Source organism: Hemiscyllium ocellatum, chromosome 21, assembly GCF_020745735.1.
Source record: "Hemiscyllium ocellatum isolate sHemOce1 chromosome 21, sHemOce1.pat.X.cur, whole genome shotgun sequence".
Lineage (NCBI taxonomy): Eukaryota > Metazoa > Chordata > Chondrichthyes > Orectolobiformes > Hemiscylliidae > Hemiscyllium > Hemiscyllium ocellatum.
This window is the reverse complement of record NC_083421.1, coordinates 66,142,166-66,165,687: the sequence shown is the minus strand read 5'-3', so window position 1 is coordinate 66,165,687 and position 23,522 is coordinate 66,142,166. Positions and strand designations below refer to the sequence as shown.

The 23,522-nt window shown below is 47.5% G+C and overlaps 1 protein-coding gene across 1 annotated transcript in view; it reads right to left on the bottom strand.

Moving 5' to 3' along the window:
• Window positions 1–23,522, bottom strand: part of vav2 (vav 2 guanine nucleotide exchange factor) — a 158,258-nt gene that overhangs the window by 26,534 nt on the left and 108,202 nt on the right. Inside the window, exons 14-22 of the mRNA XM_060841679.1 lie at window positions 23,331–23,463; window positions 20,895–21,004; window positions 16,921–17,022; window positions 16,464–16,552; window positions 10,250–10,269; window positions 8,992–9,016; window positions 6,830–6,960; window positions 5,404–5,478; window positions 1,928–1,977 (exon numbers count right to left, since the gene is read on the bottom strand). Coding sequence (XP_060697662.1) covers window positions 1,928–1,977; window positions 5,404–5,478; window positions 6,830–6,960; window positions 8,992–9,016; window positions 10,250–10,269; window positions 16,464–16,552; window positions 16,921–17,022; window positions 20,895–21,004; window positions 23,331–23,463 — 735 coding nt within the window. The remainder of the gene's footprint in view (window positions 1–1,927; window positions 1,978–5,403; window positions 5,479–6,829; window positions 6,961–8,991; window positions 9,017–10,249; window positions 10,270–16,463; window positions 16,553–16,920; window positions 17,023–20,894; window positions 21,005–23,330; window positions 23,464–23,522) is intronic.

Here is a 23,522-nt window from a genome sequence, read left to right as displayed (position 1 = left end):
CAACCTTCAGGGTACAATGGACCTGCACTCCCAGATCTCTCTACTCATCAACTCTTTCATTCACAGTATAGTTTGCTTCAGAATTAGACTTCCCAAAATACATCACCTCACATTTGCAGAATAGAGAGACCTTTACTCTGTATCAAACTCGGTGCTGTCTCTGTGCTGGGAGTTTGATAGGGACAGCGTACACAGACAGTTACTCTGTATCTAACCCCATACTGTCTCTGTGCAAGGAGTGTGTGATGGGGACATGGTGGAAGGAATTAATTGTGTACCTAACTCTGCAAGGGGAAGGGTGATGCATAGGAATCCAGAGTCCCAGACACAGGCTGAATCCCATCATGGCAGACAGAGAAATTCCAATTCAATAACAATGTTGTTGACTGGAGACCACAAACCACGGTCAATGTCGGGGGGGGGGGGGGGAACAGTGTAGATTGAGCTTTACCCTGTATCTAACTCCATGCTGTATAGTGTCGATAGTGTAGAGGATGCTTTACCCTGTATCTAACCCCATACTGTATAGTGTCGATAATGTAGAGGGAGCTTTACCCTGTATCTAACCCCTTTCTGGGAATGTATGATGGGATCAGTGTAGAGAGCGCTTTACCCTGTATCTAACCCCATGCTGTATAGTGTCGATAGTGTAGAGGATGCTTTACCCTGTATCTAACCCCATGCTGTATAGTGTCGATAATGTAGAGGTAGCTTTACCCTGTATCTAACCCCTTTCTGTGAATGTATGATGGGGACAGTGTTTAAAGTCTGGTTGAAGATTTGTAGCTCGGGTGTAGCACGAGCCAAACTAACGTAGTTTACAAAATACCATGCAAGGACTGCACAAAACACTATGTAGGACAAACAGGAAGACAGCGAACAATCCGCATACATGAACATCAGCTAGCCACAAAACGACACGACCAGCTATCCCTAGTAGCCATACACTCAGACAACCAGGAACATGAATTTGACTGGGAAAACACTACCATCATAGGACAAGCCAGACAGAGAACAGCCAGGGAATTCCTAGAGGCATGGCATTCATCCACAAACTCCATTAACAGACACATGGACCTGGACCCCATATACAAACCACTACAGCTGAAACTGATACCCGGAAGCGGCAAGAACATCCATCAACAGACACATCGACCTGGACCCCACATACAAACTACTACAGCTGAAACTGACACCCGGAAGCGGCAAGAACAAACCACTATAAATACCAGAAGAAACATCAAAGCAGCGCTTCACAGGAGGCTCCAATAGCACTGATGATGTTCCCTAGCCAGGGAACGAAACGTTTGCAGCAAAAACTTCCAGCTCGGCGAACAGAACCACAACAGGGGACAGTGTAGAGAGAGCTTTACCCTGTATCTAACCCCATGCTGCATAGTGTCGATAGTGTAGAGGATGCTTTACCCTGTATCTAATCCTATGCTGTATAGTGTCTATAGTGTAGAGGGAGCTTTACCCTGTATCTAACCCCCTGTCTGGGAATGTATGATGGGGACAGTGTAGAGAGAGCTTTACCCTGTATCTAACCCTGTGCTGGATAGTGTCTATAGTGTAGAGAGAGCTTTACCCTGTACCTAGCTCCTTTCTGGGAATGTATGATGGGGACAGTGTAGAGAGAGCTTTACCCTGTATCTAACCCTGTGCTGTATAGTGTCTGTAGTGTAGAGGGAGCTTTACCCTGTACCTAACCCCCTGTCTGGGAATGTATGATGGGGACAGTGTAGAGAGAGCTTTACCCTGTATCTAACTCTGTGCTGTATAGTGTCTATAGTGTAGAGAGAGCTTTACCCTATATCTAACCCCATGCTGTATAGTGTCTGAAGGAGACAGTGTAGATGGAGCCTCACCCTTACGTGAGCCCCTGTAGGGGGTGTATGGTGAGATGCTTCCTCTGTCCAAGACTTACCATGGGTAGGTGCTGTAGTCAGGTCCTTTTGAAGGTGGCTTAATAAAATGCTAAAAGGAGAAAGAGAAACATTATTTTGTTAGTGAGCGATTTCAACCAGAAAACCTGGGATCAAAGTAGTTCAGCCAAACAGGTACCAAGCTCAGGAGAACAGAGCTGATGTAACTAGGGCAGAAATCACACAGTCATTGTGAAGTATTCCAGAAACTAACCACTCACCACTCAAAAAGCCTTTCCTTCATGTTGTAATTGTCTCTTTTGCTAATCACCTTAAATCTGTTCCCCCCTCATGATCCTGCCACCACTGGGAATTCTGACCAGTCCCTTCATGATTTTGACTTTTATCAATTCTCCTCTCAATGTTCTATTCTCCTCGGACAACAATTCCAGTTCCTCCAAAACATTCCAGACAGCTGACATCCCTCGACCCTGGGATTATATTTGCGAACGTCTTCTGCAGTCTATTCTATGAAACCAATCCATTCTAAAAGGGCAGTACCCATTCCTCCATCTGAAGTGAGCTCATGTCTTATATAAGTTAAACAGTTTATCTCCTTAAACCTGGCCCTCACATCACATGAAAAGCTATGTGTGTGGTATATACTTTATTAACTACAGTCTCAATCCCGTCACCTTCAATGATTTGTGCAGACATACACCTCGATCCCTCTGCTCTGTTCCACACCTTTCATTAGCACTACCCCTTCTCAGTCTTCCAACCAAAATGTGCCACCACCACCCCCCCCCACTCCCCCCGCCCCCCCCCACCTCCCACATCACGTCTCCACTGTTCTCCACCAGTGAGGTTTGCCTGACGGGTCAGAACTTGCTGAGTTTACCCTGACACACTCTACAATAAAACCTCGGTGCATCTGATCCAGTCAGGGTGGTTTTACTTTTACTACACCCCTCAGAACGGGGCCTTTTACACTCTCCCTCCTGGCTCTTCAATTAAATACCAGCTTGCACAAGCATTTCATAAACCTGTGTGTCTTCTAGTAGTTTATCACTATCCTATTCACAAATTTTTAAATGGTGCCCCTTGATTGGTCGCAAACTGCATCAAAATAAGCAGGATTCCTCCTTGTAACCCCAATGGAATTCCAGTGAAGAGCTCTGTCCAGTCCAGGAGACAGCCGGTCATCACTGCTCACTGCTTTATGTGGGACTGACTGTGATTTCAGGGCCCTCTAACCTGTTCATTAGTCTGGGAGGGGCAACTTACCAAATGCCTTTTGAAAGTCCATATAGACCACAACAATCGCATCATTCTCACTCACACACTTTGTTATCTCTTCACAAAATTCAAAGTGAAACATGATTAGCCCTGAAAAAAAATGCTGCCATTCCCGAATTGAACTATTTAAATTCAACTGACTTAATTTTGTCCCACGTTATTGGTTTCTAACAGTTTTCTGCCACCAAGTTTAAACTGGCTGGCTTATCGTTATGTATTTTTTGTGAGTAAGTGATTCTCCAATGTATGACTGAGAACAACAGAATCCTTGACCACACTGGCTGACATTGACAAGAAGGTGTTACAGACCTGGCCAGACCCCCCTCAAAACATTTCAAGGAAGTAGCCCAAATCCTAACTTTGGTTTTAAGCAGGTGTATAGTGGATATTTCAGGAGAGATACAGCTGGTCAAACCACTTAGTTTTAAGCAAAACAGAATTTATTTACAAGATTACTGAATAAAACACAAAACAAAACAGAACACAAGATAGAATAACTCAACCTACCCAAACACCCAACAGACTACCCCAACTTAAAGATGCTGTTCCAAATACATGGTGCTGCCATCTGGCTTCCCGGTACTTTTCCTAACCCAACAACACTTGGACCACATGAGGCAGGACTTCTACATGTGAATCAGCTATGTTATGAGCAAGAGCTGAAAATGTGTTGCTGGAAAAGCGCAGGTCAGGCAGCATCCAAAGAGTAGGAGAATCGACGTTCGGGCATAAACCCTTCTTCAGGAATGAGGAGAGTGTGTCCAGCAGGCTAAGATAAAAGGTAGGGAGGAGGGAGGAGGGACTTGGCGGAGGGGCATTGGAAATGCGATAGGTGGAAGGAGGTCAAGGTGAGGGTGATAGGCCGGAGTGGGGTGGGGGCGGAGAGGTCAGGAAGAAGATTGCAGGTTAGGAGGGCAGTGCTGAGTTCGAGGGATTTGACTGAGACAAGGTGGGGGGAGGGGAAATGAGGAAACTGGAGAAATCTGAGTTCATCCCTTGTGGTTGGAGGGTTCCCAGGGGGAAGATGAGGCGCTCTTCCTTCAACCGTCGTGTTGTTATGGTCTGGCAATGGAGGAGTCCAAGAACCTGCTTGTCCTTGGTGGAGTGGGAGGGGGAGTTGGAGTTGGAGGGGGAGTTGGAATGTTGAGCCACGGGTTGGTTGGTCCGGGTCATGAGCAAGGACGAATTGTATTCTTGGAGTTGAGAGTTTCTCCAGTACTCTGACCATGAATTCTGCACTCTTCACTGGAGACTCTAACCTCACTTTACATAACGGAGGGCTTCTTGTCTAACTGTGAATTCCCATTACTGGTACCTTTTCTGGCAATAGTCCTTCAGAGGTATATATCTCCTCATCTTTCAACATCATAGATTGAGAGGATCCTGTATCTTTTAATATTATAACCTCTTTACCTGCTGCTCTTGGTCCATGTGAGTAAACTTTACGTTCGCAGGTATATGCTTGAAGAACTTCCCCCGTAACCACCCTCTGACCAGGTTGGGCATTCTGGTGCAGCTTTCTAGCCTCTACTGTACTTCCTGTTACCATTCCAACAAAATTCATTGGCTTATCCTGTTTTCCAACATCTGCTTCCCAGTGCTTTTCCTAACCCACTAACACTGATTTCATGTGGCCGACTTTATTGCAGTGAAAACACCGAGAGTTTTAACTTCTCTGTACACCAACTCACCCCCCCCCCAACACCGACACCTCCACCCCTCCCCCACACTGACACTCCCACTCCCCCCCACTCCACTGCCCCCCACCCCCAACACCCCCACTCCCCCCACCCCACTAACCCCCACCCCCGACACCCCCACTCTCCCCCACCCCCACTCCCCCCAACACCCGACACCCCCACTCCCCCCAACACCCGACACCCCCACTCCCCCCAACACCCGACACCCTCACTCCCCCCACCCCCACTCCCCAACACCCCATTTCCAACCCACACCCCCACACCCCACCCATCCCCCCTACACCCCCACTCCCTCATCCCCCGACAGCCCCACCCCACTCCTCTCCAACACCCCTCCCCCACTCCCCAACACCCCCTCCCCCACCCCCCGACACCCTAACCACCACCCTTCCCCACTCCCTGACACCCCCTCCTCCTCCTCCACCCCCCCACCACTCATCCCCCCCTTCCCCACGACACCCTCACCACCACCCTTCCATACCCCCCCGACGCCCCCTCCACCACCCCTTCCCCACCCCCCCCATCCTGCACTCACTTACCCGTGAGTCCACCGGACAGGGCTTCACATAGGAGCCTGGGAACCAACCAGAGCGCTTGGTTTGACTGACCTTTCCCTGGAACAAGGACAAACAGTTTCAGTGGTAGCTGCTGTCACTCAGTGCTACCCAAAGATATCCCCGTCCATCACCACTTTGACACATCAGGACCCAAGCTCCTCAAACTCAGGGGATATTCAGTGCAAATCCTCCCCCCACTCCTTCCAACTGGAACTGTGCTCCCTGCAAAACACAAACCTCTGAACAGGACAATTCAGTGAGAGGGATATTGACAAGCTGGATGTAAACCTAAATGGACACGTTAGAAATGGCTCCAACTGAAAAAAGAGAAAGAAATTTTAAAGTAATTGCAAAACTTTTCAATGTTCGGATTGCATTTTGTGGGAAAGAAAATATAAGCAACAAAATATCTGAACATCAAAATAAATCTGTAAAGAATAAAAAAAATTTCAGAGAGTATCAGAGAGGAAAGGGAAGCAGAGTGTGGGGGAGGATGACAGAAAGAAACCAGGAACGCATATCAGAAACTAATTGTTTCAATTCATTGGCATCACAGGTTTACACCTCACACATCGCAGAGTGTGACAGTGGAGGAAACACCAATAGAAATTGCTGGAAAAGCTCAGCAGGTCTGTGGAGAGAAATTAGTTAATGTTTCAGGTCAAGTGAGCTTTCCTCAGAACTGAGTGGAAGAAGAAACGACTGCCTTAGAGAAGAGCAGGAATCAGAAAATTATTCTCCACGTTTCTATGAATCAGTGAGAGAGTGTTGGACAACGGGAGAACAGAGGTTCCCTGTACACAGCCTGCAGAGAACAAGCCTCTATAGAGCACCTTTACACAGAAATAAAACCCAAAGCCTTTCATGGAAGCATAAAAAACAAAGGAGAAGACATCAGCGTGGAGAGGGTTCACAGAGAAAAGAATGGACAACTTTAGGATGAAATCCTAGAGATTGGGGCCAAACCATCTGAAGGCACATCTCCCCATGGGGGAACAGTCATTAACATAGTGGGTGATTGAGACCAGAATTGTGGATTGACCCAATTACAGGTGTTCCTACCATTGAGTTCCTCACTGAGTTCCGATCTGGGTTAGAGCGGTGCTAGAAAAGCACACCAGTTCAGGCAGCATCCGAGGAGCAGGAAAATCGACGTTTCAGGCAAAAGCCCTTCATCAGGAGGGCTCCTGCTCCTCGGATGCTGCCTGACCTGCTGTGCTTTTCCAGCACCGCTCTAATCTAGAATCTGGTTTCCAGCATCTGCAGTCCCTGTGTTTACCGGAGTTCTGATCTGGCCCATGCAATGATGCTTATTCAGAGAGCCAGTGCAAACTCAATGGGCCAAACCCACACCAACATCCTGCAATAACTCCACCATTTTGTCTGTAAGCTGCGTGGTGAGACTGACCTCCCACCATGGTGAGTCTGGATCTCCCTTCAGCAGTTCAATCACTTCTCCAGTCTGAAAGCTGAGAATCGGTTTCCCTGCAGGGGGTGGGGGTGTTCCAAGGTACGTACGGACTGTGAGCATTCTGGGACCTGGAAATAAAACGCAAAAAAGTTGCATGTCCATTGCCTTCCGAATTCAATGTAGAAAGAAGACAGGAGGTCACAGTTCACCACATTAAATACACAAATACTGGCAATGTCAGCAATACTCTGCTGACCCAAAGCTGGGGTAGGATGGGAACGAAGGGCATTATCTCAGTGGATCAGCGCTGAGGGAGCGCCATACTAGTGGATGTAGTGTACCTGGACTTTCAGAAAGTTTTTGATAAAGTCCCACATAGGAGGTTAGTGAGTAAAATTAGGGCGCATGGTATTGGGGGCAAAGTACTAACTTGGATTGAAAGTTAATTGGCTGAGAGGAAACAAAGAGTAGTGATAAACGGCTCCATTTCGGAATGGCAGGCAGTGACCAGTGGGATACCGCAGGGATCACTGCTGGGACTGCAGCTTTTTACAATATATGTTAGTGATATAGAAGATGGTATTAGTAATAACATTAGCAAATTTGCTGATGATACTAAGCTGGGTGGCAGGGTGAAATGTGAGGAGGATGTTAGGAGATTACAGGGTGACCTGGACAGGTTAGGTATGTGGGCAGATGCATGACAGATGCAGTTTAATGTGGATAAATGTCTGGTTATTCACTTTGGTGGCAAGAACAGGAAGGCAGATTACTACCTAAATGGAATCAGTTTAGGTAAAGGGGCAATACAGAGAGATCTGGGTGTTCTTGTACACTAGTCAATGAAGGTAAGCATGCAGGTACAGCAGGTAGTGAAGAAGGCTAATAGCATGCTGGCCTTCATAACAAGAGGGATTGAGTATAGAAGCAAAGAGGTTCTTCTGCAGCTGTACAGGGCCCTGGTGAGACCACACCTGCAGTACTGTGTGCAGTTCTGATCTCCAAATTTGAGGAAAGACATTCTGGCTATTGAGGGAGTGCAGCGTAGGTTCATGAGCTCAATTCCTGGAATGGTGGGACTACCTTACGCTGAAAGACTGGAGCGACTGGGCTTGTATACCCTTGAGTTTAGAAGACTGAGAGGGGATCTAATTGAGACATATAAGATTATGAAAGGATTGGACACTCTGGAGGCAGGAAGCATGTTTCCGCTGATGGGTGAGTGCCGAACCAGAGGACACAGCTTAAAAATACGGGGTAGACCATTTAGGACAGAGATGAGGAGAAACTTCTTCACCCAGAGAGTGGTGGCTGTGTGGAATGCTCTGCCCCAGAGGGCAGTGGAGTCCCAGTCTCTGGATTCATTTAAGAAAGAGTTGGATAGAGTTCTCAAGGATAGTGGAATCAAGGGTTATGGAGATAAGGCAGGAACAGGATACTGATTAAGGATGATCAGCCATGATCATATTGAATGGTGGTGCAGGTTCGAAGGGCAGAATGGCCTACTCCTGCACCTAATGTCTATTGTCACTGTTGAGGGTCAGTGTTGAGGGAGTGGGCACTGTCAGGGGGTCAGTGCTGAGGCAGCATCACACTATCGGAGGGTCAGTGCTGAAGGAGCGCCGCACTGTCGGAGGGTCAGCGCTAAGGGAGCGCCGCACTTGGAGGGTCAGTGCTGAGGGAGTGTCGCATTGTAGGAGGGTCAGCGCTGAGGGAGCGCCACACTGTCGGAGGGTCAGCGCTGAGGGAGAGCCGCACTGTCGGAGGGTCAGCGCTGAGGGAGCGCCGCACTGTCAGAGGGTCAGCGCTGGGGGAGCGCCGCACTGTCGGAGGGTTAGATGCTCGGGAGCACAATATTGCAGGTGCCATCCTTTTGACGAGAAGTTAACCCAAATGCCAGGTGGATGTATATCATTGTTTGGCTAACATCTGACAATGGGAGTGGGTTTCTGCTGGTGACAACTGATAATTATTACCCAACATGACAACAGATTTTCGGCTTGTTAGGACATCACTGTACATGGGATCTTGCTGTGTGCATAATGCTGCCTTAGCCTCGATTCCAGCAGTGGTCATATTGGCTGTTGCTGCATTGTGGTAGCAGCAGGTTGAACACTTGCTGTTTGGAGTAATCTCCTCACACAGGGATTTACACATACCTGCTGCCACTGGCTGTCCTCCATCCTGTGAACAAAAACAGCAAAGTCAGCTTTTTGTGGGTGAGATGATATGGAAATTTCTCTGTAATTCTGTAAGTTTGTGCAGACTGATCAATGAACAGGAAAGGAGGAAATGTCAGTCAGCCTCAGCTCATACTGGGTCGGTTATGGTACCCATCAGCCTCGAGGAACACCAACCCATACAATGGCTCCACATTGCTGCAATTTTCGAGCCTTAGCAACATTCCTGTAAATCTCCTCTATATTCTCGATGGAACAATTATAACCTCCCTGTAATATTGGGACCATAACTGTGCACAAAACCTCAGCAGTGGCCTAACCAGGGTCTATATAATTCCAGCATTACATTCACACACAATGCAACAAGGTGATGCACAGGTGATCTCATTCACAGTCAGTGTGTGTGGGAGCCGTACCCCAGTGAGAGTCAGTGTGTGTGGGAGCTGTACCCCAGTGAGAGTCAGTGTGTGTGGGAGCTGTACCCCAGTGAGAGTCAGTGTGTGTGGGTCTGTACCCCAGTGAGAGTCAGTGTGTGTGGGAGCTGTACCCCAGTGAGAGTCAGTGTGCGTGGGACTGTACCCCAGTGAGAGTCAGTGTGTGTGGGAGCTGTATCCCAGTGAGAGTCAGTGTGTGTGGGAGCTGTATCCCAGTGAGAGTCAGTGTGTGTGGGACTGTACCTCAGTGAGGGTCAGTGTGTGTGGGAGCTGTACCCCAGTGAGAGTCAGTGTGTGTGGGAGCTGTACCCCAGTGAGAGTCAGTGTGTGTGGGAGCTGTACCCCAGTGAGGGTCAGTGTGTGTGGGACTGTACCCCAGTGAGAGTCAGTGTGTGTGGGAGCTGTACCCCAGTGAGAGTCAGTGTGTGTGGGAGTGTACCCCAGTGAGAGTCAGTGTGTGTGGGAGCTGTACCCCAGTGAGAGTCAGTGTGTGTGGGAGCTGTATCCCAGTGAGAGTCAGTGTGTGTGGGAGTGTACCCCAGTGAGAGTCAGTGTGTGTGGGACTGTACCTCAGTGAGGGTCAGTGTGTGTGGGAGCTGTACCCCAGTGAGAGTCAGTGTGTGTGGGAGCTGTACCCCAGTGAGGGTCAGTGTGTGTGGGACTGTACCCCAGTGAGAGTCAGTGTGTGTGGGAGCTGTATCCCAGTGAGAGTCAGTGTGTGTGGGAGTGTACCCCAGTGAGAGTCAGTGTGTGTGGTAGCCATACCCTCGTGAGTCAGTCTCTTAGTTTTATTAATAACTTACCAAATCATCAGCTGCTAAATCTGGAAAGAAATGGAGATTGTGTTAGGTTATAAAGTAAGCACAACATTCATGTCACAATCCAGATGTGTGCTCCATGCAAACTCCCATTCCCGTGCAGTTTCCAGCCATTCCCACCCTCCCCTGTGATTATTCACTCTTAATTCTTCCATGATTTTGGTGACATGTTCAATTCCCCTTTTTCTGGTTCGGCTGTCCCCGTGCAGAAGAGGCAGTGGTCTGGATATTAGCGAAGATGTGTCAAGTCTGAGGCTGCTGGTAAGTGGCCAACCAGACTTGACACAGTGGGGACTTACAGCAATCTGACCTCGAAGCTGGCGTGTGAGACATGAGGCAGATGCCCGATGCTCTACCCAACTTAGTGATCACGTCCCATCAATTAATGAAAAGACCACTGACATTGAAGACCCCCACCCAGAGAACGCTCTGTGGACCCTTACAGTGTTTCCACCACAGGGTGGCCAACACAGAGGTGCATGGACTCATCAGCCAACTGTGGCAGAAGCTGGTAAGCTATAGGAGTTTTCCTTGTCAATATTTGACCCAATGTCATGAGACTTCATAGGGTCCAGAGTCAATATTGAGACATCAAAAATGGGAGCAGGAGTGGGCCATTCAGCCCATCAAGCCTGCTCCTACATTCAACATGATCATGGCTGATTGTCTATCACCAAGCCATACTCCTGCTCTCTACCAAAACCCCTTAATGCCTTCAGTGTCTAAAACCTATAATTTTTCTTGAACATATCCAGTTCCCCAGATTCCATGGTGTGGAATTATACAGGTTTCCCACCCTTTCTGCTCATCTCAGTCTGAAATGGTCCCGCTGTATATCTTGAGCCTGTGAACCTCAATTATTTAATCTCACCTGGGCCTTCACTCCACCTTCCTGTCCACTCCCCATAACCCTTTGGCCAGGGATAATTTTTAATTAGGAACAGGTTGAAGGGTTAATGGAGAGTGGGCAGGCAATAGGAGTTGAGGCTGAGATGAGATCAGTCATGATTGTATTAAATGGCAGAACAGGCTCAAGGGGAGGCAATAGTCTCCTGGTATTATCGCTAGGCTATTAATCCTGAAACTCAGCTGATGTTCTGGGAACCCAAGTTCAAATCCCATCACATTATAGCAAATAGTGGAACTTAAATTCAATTTAAAAATCTGCAATTCAGAATCTAATGATGTTCATAAATCCATCGACAATAGTGAGAAAAACCCATCTGCTTCACTAATATCCTTCAGGGAAGGAAATCTGCTTTCTTGACTTGGATCTGGCCTATATGTAACTCCAGACCCACAGCAATGTGGTTGACTCTGAGCAAGCCACTCAGTCGTATCGATCGCTACAGAGTCTCAACAAAGAGATTTAACCGGACAGACCATCTGGCATCAATTTAGACACCAGAAAAGACCAGGCAGAAACAGCTCTGCTGACCCAGGAAATTCCACCTCACTATGATCTGGGGGCTAGTGCCAACATGGGGACAGCTGTCTCACAGACTAATCAACCAACAGCCTGACAGAGTCATACTCAGGGTATCATACCTTGCAGACAACATCCCCAACACTACTATCATCATCCCAGAATACATCCTGTCCCATCAGCAGGACAGACCCAGCAGAGGGGGCAACACAGTGGAATACAGTCCAGGAGCAGCGATATTGACTCAACACTGACTCCGGACCCGATTAAACAAAGGTAAGGAAACCTTCTGCAAATGACCACACACCAGTGTTCCCTCAGCTGATGAATCAGCATTCCTCCATGTTGAACAACATTTGAAGGAAGCATTGAGGATGGCAAGGGCACAGAATATACTCTGGGTGGGGGATTTCAATGTCCAGCACCAAGATTAGCTCAGCAGCAGCACTACTGATCGAGCGGGTCAGGTCCTAAAGGAAATAGCTGCCAGACTGGGTCTGCAGCAGGTGGTGAGGGGACCAACAAGAGGGAAATTCATACTTGACCTCATGCTCACCAATCTGCCAGCTGCAGATGGATCTGTGACAGTGTCAGTAAGAGCAGCCACCACCCAGTCCTTGTGGAGACTAAGTCCCACCTTCACATTGAGAATACCCTCCATCGTGTTGTGTGGCATTATCACCGTGCTAAATGGGACAGAATGCAAGCAAATTGAGCGACTCAAGACTGGGCATCCATGAGATGCTGTGGGCCATCAACAGCAGCAGAACTGTACTCCAGCACAATCTGTAACCTCATGGCCCGGTATATCCCCCACTCAACCATTAACCATCAAGCCAGGGGATCAGCCCTGGTTCAACGGAGAGTACAGGAGGGTAGGCCAGGAGCAGCAGCAGGTATGCCTGCAGGTGAGGTGTCAACCTGGTGAAGCCACCAAATAGGACTACTACAGGCCAAACAGTGTAAGCAGCAAGTGATAGACAGAGCTAAACGATCCCATAATCGATGGATCAGATCCAAGCTCAGCAGTCCTACCTCATCCAGTCATGAATGGTAGCAGACAATTAAACAACTCAGTGGAGGAGGAGGCTCCACAAATATCTCCATCCTCAATGATGGAAGAGCCCAGCACACCAGTGCAAAAGGTAAGGCTGAAACTTTTACAGCAATCTTCAGCCAGAAGTTCCGAGTGGATGATTCATCTTGGCCTCCACCAGTGGTCCCCAGCATCACAGATACCAGTGTTCAGCCAATTCCATTGACTACTCATCAGATCAAGAATGGTTCGGAGGTACTGAATACTGGAAAGGCTCTGGGCCTGACAACTTTCCAAACCCGACACTCCCCTAGCCAAGCTGTTTCAGTACAGTTACAACACTGGCATCTACCCGACAATGTGGAAAAATTGCCCAGGTATGTCCTCTAAATAAAATGCAGGACAGATGAAACCCGGCTAATTACCACCCCGTCTGTCTGCTCTCGATCATCAGTAACGTGGTGGGAGGTATCAGGCAGCACCTGCTCAGCAGTAACCTGCTCAGTAACACCCAGTTTGGGACTACCCCAGGGTCATTCCAGCCTTGGTTCAAAGATGGACAAAGGAGCTGAATTCCAGAGGGGAGGTCGCACTCAACGGAGTGTGGCATCAAGGAGCCTGAGCAAAACTGGAATCAATAGGTATCGGGGTAAACTCTCTGCTGGGTGGAGTCACACCTGGCAGATAAGAAGATGGTTGTGGTTATTGGAGGTCAGTCATCTCAGTTCGAGGACATCTCTGCGGGATTTCCTCAGGGTAGTGTCCTAGGTCCAACCATCTTCAGCTGCTTCAGCAGTGACCTTCCCTCCTTCATAAAGGTCAGAAGTGGGGATGTTTGCTGATGATTGCACAGTGTTCAGCACCATTTGCAACTCCTCAGATACTGAAGCAGTCCATATCCACAGCTTAATGCATGTGAATGGCAAGTGGGAAGTAACATTCATAGCATATAAATGCCAGACTATGACCATCTCCAATTAGACAGAATGTGGTGAATCCCCAACTATCGAGTAAAAAATGAGGTCTGCAGATGCTGGTGATCACAGCTGAAAATGTGTTGCTGGTCAAAGCACAGCAGGCCAGGCAGCATCTCAGGAATAGAGAATTCGACGTTTCGAGCATAAGCCCTTCATCAGGAATGAGAGAGAGTAGCCAAGCAGGCTAAGATAAAAGGTAGGGAGGAGGGACTTGGGGGAGGGGCGATGGAGGTGGGATAGGTGGAAGGAGGTCAAGGTGAGGGTGATAGGCCGGAGTGGGGTGGGGGCGGAGAGGTCAGGAAGAGGATTGCAGGTTAGGAGGGCGGTGCTGAGTTGAGGGAACCGACTGAGACAAGGTGGGGGGAGGGGAAATGAGGAAACTGGAGAAATCTGAATTCATACCTTGTGGTTGGAGGGTTCCCAGGCGGAAGATGAGGCGCTCCTCCTCCAGCCGTCGTGTTGTTATGTTCTGCCGGTGGAGGAGTCCAAGGACCTGCATGTCCTCGGTGGTGTGGGAGGGAGAGTTAAAGTGTTGAGCCACGGGGTGGTTGGGTTGGTTGGTCCGGGCGGCCCGGAGGTGTTCTCTGAAGCGTTCCGCAAGTAAGCGGCCTGTCTCACCAATATAGAGGAGGCCACATCGGGTGCAGCGGATGCAATAGATGATGTGTGTGGAGGTACAGGTGAACTTGTGGCGGATATGGAAGGATCCCTTGGGGCCTTGGAGGGAAGTGAGTGTGGAGGTGTGGGCGCAAGTTTTACATTTCCTGCGGTTGCAGGGGAAGGTACCGGGGATGGAGGTTGGGTTGGTGGGGGGTGTAAACTTGCACCCACACCTCCACACTCACTTCCCTCCAAGGCCCCAAGGGATCCTTCCATATCCGCCACAAGTTCACCTGCACCTCCACACACATCATCTATTGCATCCGCTGCACCCGATGTAGCCTCCTCTATATTGGTGAGACAGGCCGCTTACTTGCGGAACGCTTCAGAGAACACCTCTGGGCCGCCCGAACCAACCAACCCAACCACCCCGTGGCTCAACACTTTAACTCTCCCTCCCACTCCACCGAGGACATGCAGGTCCTTGGACTCCTCCACCGGCAGAACACAACTACACGACGGCTGGCGGAGGAGCGCCTCATCTTCCGCCTGGGAACCCTCCAACCACAAGGTATGAATTCAGATTTCTCCAGTTTCCTCATTTCCCCTCCCCCCACCTTGTCTCAGTCGGTTCCCTCAACACAGCACCGCCCTCCTAACCTGCAATCCTCTTCCTGACCTCTCCGCCCCCACCCCACTCCGGCCTATCACCCTCACCTTGACCTCCTTCCACCTATCCCACCTCCATCGCCCCTCCCCCAAGTCCCTCCTCCCTACCTTTTATCTTAGCCTGCTTGGCTACTCTCTCTCATTCCTGATGAAGGGCTTATGCTCTAAACGTCGAATTCTCTATTCCTGAGACAATCCCCAACTATCAACATGCTTGGGTGGGAGGGAGGTGTGATTACCATTGACCTAAATCTCACCTGGACTCATCACTTAAACTTGGTGGATACAAGAGCAGATCAGAAGCTAGAAAAACCGCAGCTGGCATTACATCCCTCCAAGCCTGTTCATCATCTCCAAGGCACGACCAGGTTCGTGGTGGAATACTCCCACTTTCCTGATGGGGGCAGCTCCAACAATGTTTAAGAAGCTCAGTACCATCCAGGACAAAACATCCTACTTGATTGGCAGAACATCCATAAACATGAGCTCCCTCAATCACGGACACTCAGTAATGGCAGTGTGTACTATCCATAAGATACACTGCAGAAATTCAGCATAAATCCTTAGTCAGCACCTTCCAAACATATGACCACTTCCATCTAGAAAGACTAGAACAGCAGATATATGGGAACAGCACCACCTGCAAGTTCCCCTCCAAGCCACTGACCATCCTGAATTGGCAATATCTCACCATTCCTTCACAGTTGGGTGGGTGAGAACCGGGAATCCCTCCCCGACTGCATTGTGGGTAAATCCACAGCATGTGGACTGCAGCGGTCCAAGGCAACAGCTCATCACCACCTTCTCAAGGGCAACTAGGGACAGGTAATACAAGCTGACCAACCCAACACCCACATCCCACAAATGATTAAGGAAACAAAACTCCTACTCCTGGCTCTTATGTTCAATTTTGGTACAAACTCCCAACTAAGGAGGATCTGAGGGTCAACAGGGCATTTCCAGTGCTCAGGTTAACTCTGGGTGGTTTGTTCTTACTACTGACTTTGTTATAGATTTAGTATAACTTGGCCTTTTTAAGGCAGAGTTCAGGGTCAACTACATTGCTCTGGGTCTAGAATCCCATGTACACCAGACTGAGTAAGGATGGCAGATTTCCTTCCCTTAAGGGTATTAGTAAACGAGATGGGTTTTTCCAACAAGTGAAATGATTTCATTGTCACCATTAGATGAACCATCATTCAATTAATTCAATTCAAATTCTGCCATCAGCCGTGGTTAAATTCAAACCTGTGTCCCCAGAACATTAGCCTGGGCTCTGGATTATTAATTCAGTGACTTTACCAAAAACAAACCACAGTGAATAGCCCACGTGTCAGTACAGATGGATTACGGTTTTAAACTTAGCAGATTCTCTCTCCAGATATGGAGAATGTGGTTAGCATTAATCTAGTGTGTAGAACCTGAGGGGCAGTTCTCCATGTTTCCTACACAGGGTGGGTACAGGGGATGTGGGGGCTGTGCTTTACGTACTGAGCTTGCATTGTGCTGCCGTCTCCAGGCATTCTTTATGGGCTCCAGCACCACAGTTGGAACAAACATAGCCCTGGAAAAAGATCCCTCTGTGGGGAAAAAGTACAAAAGAACATTTAACTAAGGGACTGAAATACAAACAGAAAATACAGAAAGCCCATCAGAGATGGAGGAGAAAGTGTGGTTTGTGCACAAGTGACTAAACCAGTCAGACACGTGTCTTCCTAAAACACGGATGATCCATCAGGACATATGCTAAAATTTCCTTTCAATCAAACATAATACATTTTACTTTTAATACTTTTACATCTCCTGTCCCCACCCCTGTCCACATGGTGTGACCCTCTGTAACTCATCCCTACCCACATCACTCAGCTATTCACTGATAAGGTGGACTGGTGATAAAAGTACACAGAGAATTTCTTCAGGGGTAGGGACTGAGAGCACCTGCCGTTACCTCAGCAACATCCGACATGCCTTGCAGTTGGTGAATTTGTCAAAAGTCGTCATTTGGAAGTTGTGGTAATTTGCTGTCGCTTTCTCAGGTTTAATGTTTGACCTGAAAAAGAAAGGAATTTAACGGAGACAACTGTCAAAGCTAGCACTACTCCTTAAGCCTATTATCGAAACTGTTGGTACTGTTACCCTCTTCACACGGAGCCTGGTTTTGTGATATTCATACTCACTGGAGTGTGAGTGAATACCCTCACACACACACAGCAATCCTAGCCCTAACACTAACCGTAACCCAGCAGCACCCAGGGGTAGACAGAGCTACAGCTGTCACTGTAAGAATTCAGACTGAAGCTGGGCTCAACAGGATTCAATGGCATGGCAGTGTTTTACTGCAGTACACAGCAGAAAGGAGGACACCATTCAGCCCCACCACTCTGTGATATACTGACATGAGGAGACCATTCAGTCCCTCTAACAATCTTCATAGTAAGAGTTTTCACTGGCCACAGGGATTTTTAATTACTTCACTATTTTTTCTGGGGATGTGAGGCTCTGAAATCTAAATACAGGCTGAAGTAACTAGTTATAGTCAAAACAACCATTTAATACATACTCTTACTAACATAGACAGCAATAAAATGGTTTCTTAATGCAAATAACATAGAAAATGGCTTCTAGGTTGCAAATTGACAATTCTGCTTAAAGCTGTATAAAATAGCTTTAAATCCTGCTAAAGCTGCATAATTGACATGACCACAGTCTGACTCTACGGAGATTACCAGACAGTGCTTCCTTTACAGCGTAGAAATAACTAGACTAGACAAGACATTACTGGCCATCCTAACTGACCTTCAAGTACAGGTGCAGAAAGTAGGTTCGAGAGATAAAAATAGCTTGAATGTTGGAAAACAAAGTTGGTTCCCAGGAAATATCATTGGACTGAGTAGCTGTCAATAAAACTATTCTGTTAATTACTTGGTAATTATGTATGATTGTGGCCTGTACCTCTCTTTAAGAAAAGTATAAAAATGTGTTTGTTTTAAGCCATGTGCACAGCTCCTCTGAGGAACACGGGAGTGTTTAACCTCTGTGCGTCTGGACGATCTGTGCCTGGCCGTATAAGAAATAAAGTGTGAAGTCTTAAAGAACAGACTGAATGCTAGTGTTTATTGACCATTCGTGGAACAGAAGGACCCCTCCCACACACCCACTGCCCAGCAGTCCAGATCTTTAGAAGGATTCGGATTCCCACTCCTGTGTGTGAAGAAATACTTCCTGAGTTCATCCCGGAATAGTTTGGGCTTGAAGGCTGCACACCATTGCTCTTAAACACACCCTGTCACACCCCTCAACCAGAATAAATAGTGACTCCCCATCCATCCTACTGAACGGTCTAATCATCTCAAATATCCCATTGGTACAGCCCTGCTCTGACCTTCCCCGATAAGGAAAAATACACCAGCTTTAGAACAAACAGTGGAGAGAGAGAGAGAGAAGTGACAAATCGAGTTGTTACAGGCCATGCTGGAGTAAATATCATTAAAAGAATGGGGTGATCCTGCTAAGTTTGTGTTAAAACATACAAACAAGAGTTGGCCACTCAGCCCTTCAGACCTGCCCCACCAGACAAGACAACCTGGAGAATCAGGAGGCTTACCTTCCAGTGCATTACCCTTAGCCAGGCATTACAAGCGACAGTGGTCAGTGGTGACAAACAGACAAGCAAGACACCGTAGGGGGCAGGGTGACTGGTTAGTGAGATAACAATCAATAATGAGCATGGACTGCAAAAAGGGATCTTTTATTTGACTAATCGACTGAGTTCTTTGAAAAGGCAACAGAGAGGCCTAAGGAAGGTAATATTATAGGTGTAACTCATCTGATAACGTACCACATCACAAACTAATGAATACAGTCAGAGTACACAATCAGGAGCAAATACCAGAAATAGGCAGCTAGACAAATGCAAAGATGGTAAATGGTTGGAAATGGAATCTCTCAAGGATCAGTTCTGGGACTCCTGTTTCCAACCTAATTACTAACTTCAACTTCAAAATCTGACACTAAAACAGAAAGTGCTGGAGAAACTCAGCAGGTCTGGCAGCTTCTGTGGGGAGAGGAACAAAATTAATGTTTTGAGTCCAGTGACCCTTCAGTTCTGAAGATTAGATTAGATTAGATTCCCTACAGTATGGAAACAGGTCCTTCAGCCCAACCAGTCCACACTGACCCTCTGCAGAGCAACCCACCCAGACCCATTTCCCTCTGACTAATGCAGCTAACACTATGGGTAATTTAGCATGGCCAATTCACCTGACCTGCAGGTCTTTGGATTGTGGGAGGAAACTGGAGCACCCGGAGAAACCCACACAGACACGGGGAGAATGTGCAAACTCCACACAGTCACCCGAGGCTGGAATCAAACCTGGGACCCTGGTGCTGTGAGGCAGCAGTGCTAACCACTGAGCCACCGTGTTAGAACAGTCTCTGGACTCAAAACATCAATTCAATTTTCTCTCCAGATGCAGACTGACCTGTTGAGTTTCTCCAGCTATCTTTGTTTTTATTTCACAACCTCTACATTTTCTGATTCCCCTAAATCGAGGGAACAGGTAATAGTGAGTAAAAACCAAAACAACTGCAGACGCAGTAAATCAGAAACAAAATCAGAACTTGCTGAAAAAGGTCAGCAGGTCCAGCAGCATCTGTGCAGAGAAATCAAAGTTACTGTTTCAGGTCTGGTGAGGGTTCAGAGGCAAGGTCACCTGACCTGAAACATTAACTCTGATTTCTCTTCACAGATGTGCTGAGCTTTTCCAGCAACTTCTGTTGTTGAGTCAATACTAAGTCCTGAAACAAATTGCAAAGTTTATCAATAAACATGTGGAATGGGCATCTAATCAGCAAAGTAACTGTAACTTGGATAAATATGTTATCGAGCACTTTAGTAAGAAAGACATTTTTCAAGAAATATTCAAAGTGTCCGCATAATGTAACTTTGTTGTGGTTCTGTTCGCCGAGCTGGAAGTTTTTGTTGCAAACGTTTCGTCCCCTGGCTAGGAGACATCATCAGTGCTGTGGAGCCTCCTGCAAAGCGCTTCTTTGATGTTTCTTCCGGTATTTAGTTCCGCTGTCAGTTTCAGCTGTCCGCTGACACCCGGAAGCGGCAAGGACAGATCACTATAAATACCGGAAAAAACATCAAAGAAGCGCTTCACAGGAGGCTCCAGAGCACTGATGAAGTCTCCTAGCCAGGGGACGAAACGTTTGCAACAAAAACTTCTAGCTCGGCGAACAGAACCACAACAACGAGCATCCGAGCTACAAATCTTTGCACAAACCTTAATGTAACTTTACTAATAGATGGAATCGTTCTGGTGAATCTAGAGCTACTACCTTCAAGATTGATCCCTCTGAATATAACTCGGCAGGGTTTAAGCTAGTCTGACATGGGGGTGGGAACCACAACAGCAGGGTCAGCAAGTGAAATGACCGAGGAGGACTCAGAGACCAAGACCCAGTAAGTCAAAGAGGAAGAACAGACAGGGAGAGGTTACTGAACACAGGGGGCCTGGTGGTCTGAGGTGTATTTATTTTAATGCAAGGAGTTTGACAGGGAAGGCAGATCAACTTAGAGCTCAGGTTAATAAATATAACAATGATGTTGCAGTTATTACAGAGACATGGTGGAGAGAGGGACGTTCTGGGATTGAGGTGTTTCGGGCGAAGTGATCCATCTGTTGTTCTGTTTGGATCATCTCAGACTGAACTCCACCTTTCACAAATTCTCCAGTTCACCGTTATCATGTTGCTTCAGGAGAAAGGAACAATTTCTGGTTGCTGGGAGTAATGACATGATATTTGCCAAGTTGCCCAGAAACTAAAATCTCAGTTTGGAACAAGTACAGCAGTCAGCATGCAACCTGTGTTCCAGACTCACATCTCAGGGTTGGGTCACTGAAATAAAGGACTCACATTGCCATTTCAAACTGCTCCATCCACTTCCTCTTCATCTCCTCAGTTTTACAGAACAGCTGGAATCCCTGCTTCCCCTGGAGGTGAATTAAATAAAAGGCGTAGGACCACTGAAATACACAAACCGAAAACCCCTGGAGGTTATAAACACACAGGAGCAATATCAGACGCACCATTTCAGATCGCATGCAAAGGGCAATTCACCACCCAAGGGGCAGAATAACTGCCATTTGTCTGACGTCCATCAAGAGTTAAACTTCATATAGAATTGTCAATATTCACAGTGGAAGGTCCCCAATTTTGATGCAATCCCATTCGCACTCTTTCCTGACAGAGCTTCCCATCCGTGCCCCTACTCCAGTCACCTCAACGCCCTGACAACCACGACCCAGTCTCTCTCCTGGTCTCCTCTCCCGAGCCCAGCAATTGCAACTTCATTATTATCCTTTGTATTCTCAAGGATGACTTCAGATAAGATGAGCCTCCTCTATTTGCCCCGGTGCGTGAAGAGTTTCTAATATTGACTTTGGGTTGGGTCCAGGCGAACGCGCACCATAGCTTTCACTTGGTTTTCTGTTTGTTCTCTGTATAAATCACTGGGAGGACCATGACCATTGCAATCTGACTCTGAGGAGGCTACATACCCTGTGCTAATCAAACCAGCAGCAAGTAAACATTCACCTGGTAACCAGAATCGCAAACTCTCATCATTAACCCGCAGCAACACTATCACCTGGTTAACACTCATCATTAACCCGCAGCAACACTATCACCAGGTTAACACTCATCATTAAGCTGCGGTATAGATAATTACAATGTTTTCACAGTGATTTCTAAGCAGCTGACTTACAGTGACTTACCATCTTGCCATGAGACTGGGAGGCATGAAAGAATACAGCAGAGAAATTAATGAGCAGAGTGTCAGGAGTAATCAAACCGGAATGATCACCAACTGGGACAAAGGAATTTACGGTACTCATGGTTCCTCTAATTCCACCAGCTTCAAACATTTTGCAAGCCCCTGAATAAAACCAGGTAGCAGGGCCCTTGACAGGAAGCTGCCCAGCAAGGTTTGGAGTTACATGCCCCATCCTGGGTGGAGTTGGTAGTTTTCAGTCAGTGCAGGAGGGAAGGAGCCTGACAGAGGGCAGAGTCAGGACTCACTGCAGTGTATCATGTGGTTAAATATCCTCAAGGTCACACACAGGAAAAACCATCTCTGCATAACAGAACTTCTTAAAGTTGATTTCAAGATAAATTCAGTTAGATTGGAACTGGAACCAACAAACACAGAGGTAATGCAGAGGGAGGGAGGGGCAGAGTGGAACAGAGGGTGGTAGGGGCAGAGTGGAACAGAGGGGGGGTAGGGGCAGAGCGGAACAGAGGGGAGGGAGGGGCAGAGTGGAACGGGGGAGGGGCAGAGTGGAACAGAGGGGGGAGGGGCAGAGTGGAACAGAGGGGAGGGAGGGGCAGAATGGAACACAGAGGGGGGAGGGGCAGAGTGGAACGGGGGGGAGGGGCAGAATGGAACACAGAGGGGGGAGGGGCAAAGTGGAACACAGAGGGGGGGAGGAACTCATGTCCATTAGTTTAAACTTTCAAAGTGAGATCAGCCCAAAACGTCCCCCACTCCATCATCACCTCCTCCCCTAAAATTGAATCCCACCCCCCCCATCAAATACTCACCCACTTTATTAAGGCAGTTTACAGATCCTCGGGTTTATAAATAGTGACAGAACAGCAAAGTGAAGGAATGATGCTCCAAATCATTGGTCAGACCACATTTGGAGTTTGGGTCCAGTTCAGGGCTCGTTATTTTTGGAAGGATGTTAAAACAGTGGGAGAGTTAAAGGAGATTTACAAGAATGACAGAAGAAATGATGGATTTTAGACAGAAGGAAAGATGAGGGAGATTGGTCTTATTCTCCTTGGAGCAGTTAGATTAAGAGGTGACCTTAATGAGATGTTCACCATTCTGAACAATGTTGACGAAGTAAAGCAGGATGTTCTGTTTCCACTGGATGGTAAATCAGTAAGAGAGCGAGGAGTAATATCTTTACTCAGAGTTGTGGGATTTGGAATGTGCTGCCCGGGAGAGTGATGGAGACAGATTAGGAGGTTTATTTAAAAGCCAGCTGGATATATATTTGAGAGGGATGAATTTGGAGGGTTATGGAGGTAGGGCTCGCAATGGGACAGATTTTTGGGACTAGGTACAGATACAATGGGTCAAATGGCCTCCTTTTGTACTGTAAAAATCTACGAATCTACCCACCTTCACTCAAAATTAAATCATCCACCCCCCCCCCACTACAATCCACCCATCGCTGACATCCCCAGCCTGTTCACCGTAGAGTCTGAAAGACAGTGACTCCATTGCCCCAGTAAGTTGCTTCTCCTGGAAGCTCCAACACGGAGTTGGGGATTCACACACACCTTCCGTAAATCCTTGTTGTTCATTGGGTCATCAGTTACTTTGTGAGCCTGTAGATCAATTGTCTCTTTTAGCTCATAGCTGTAACCTTTCCTCTTACACACAATCACTGCTTTATCGAAGAGAAACAAGTATCTGAAAGATAAAAAGCAACATTCCAGATCATTCCATAAGAAATCTCACTCAAATACCAC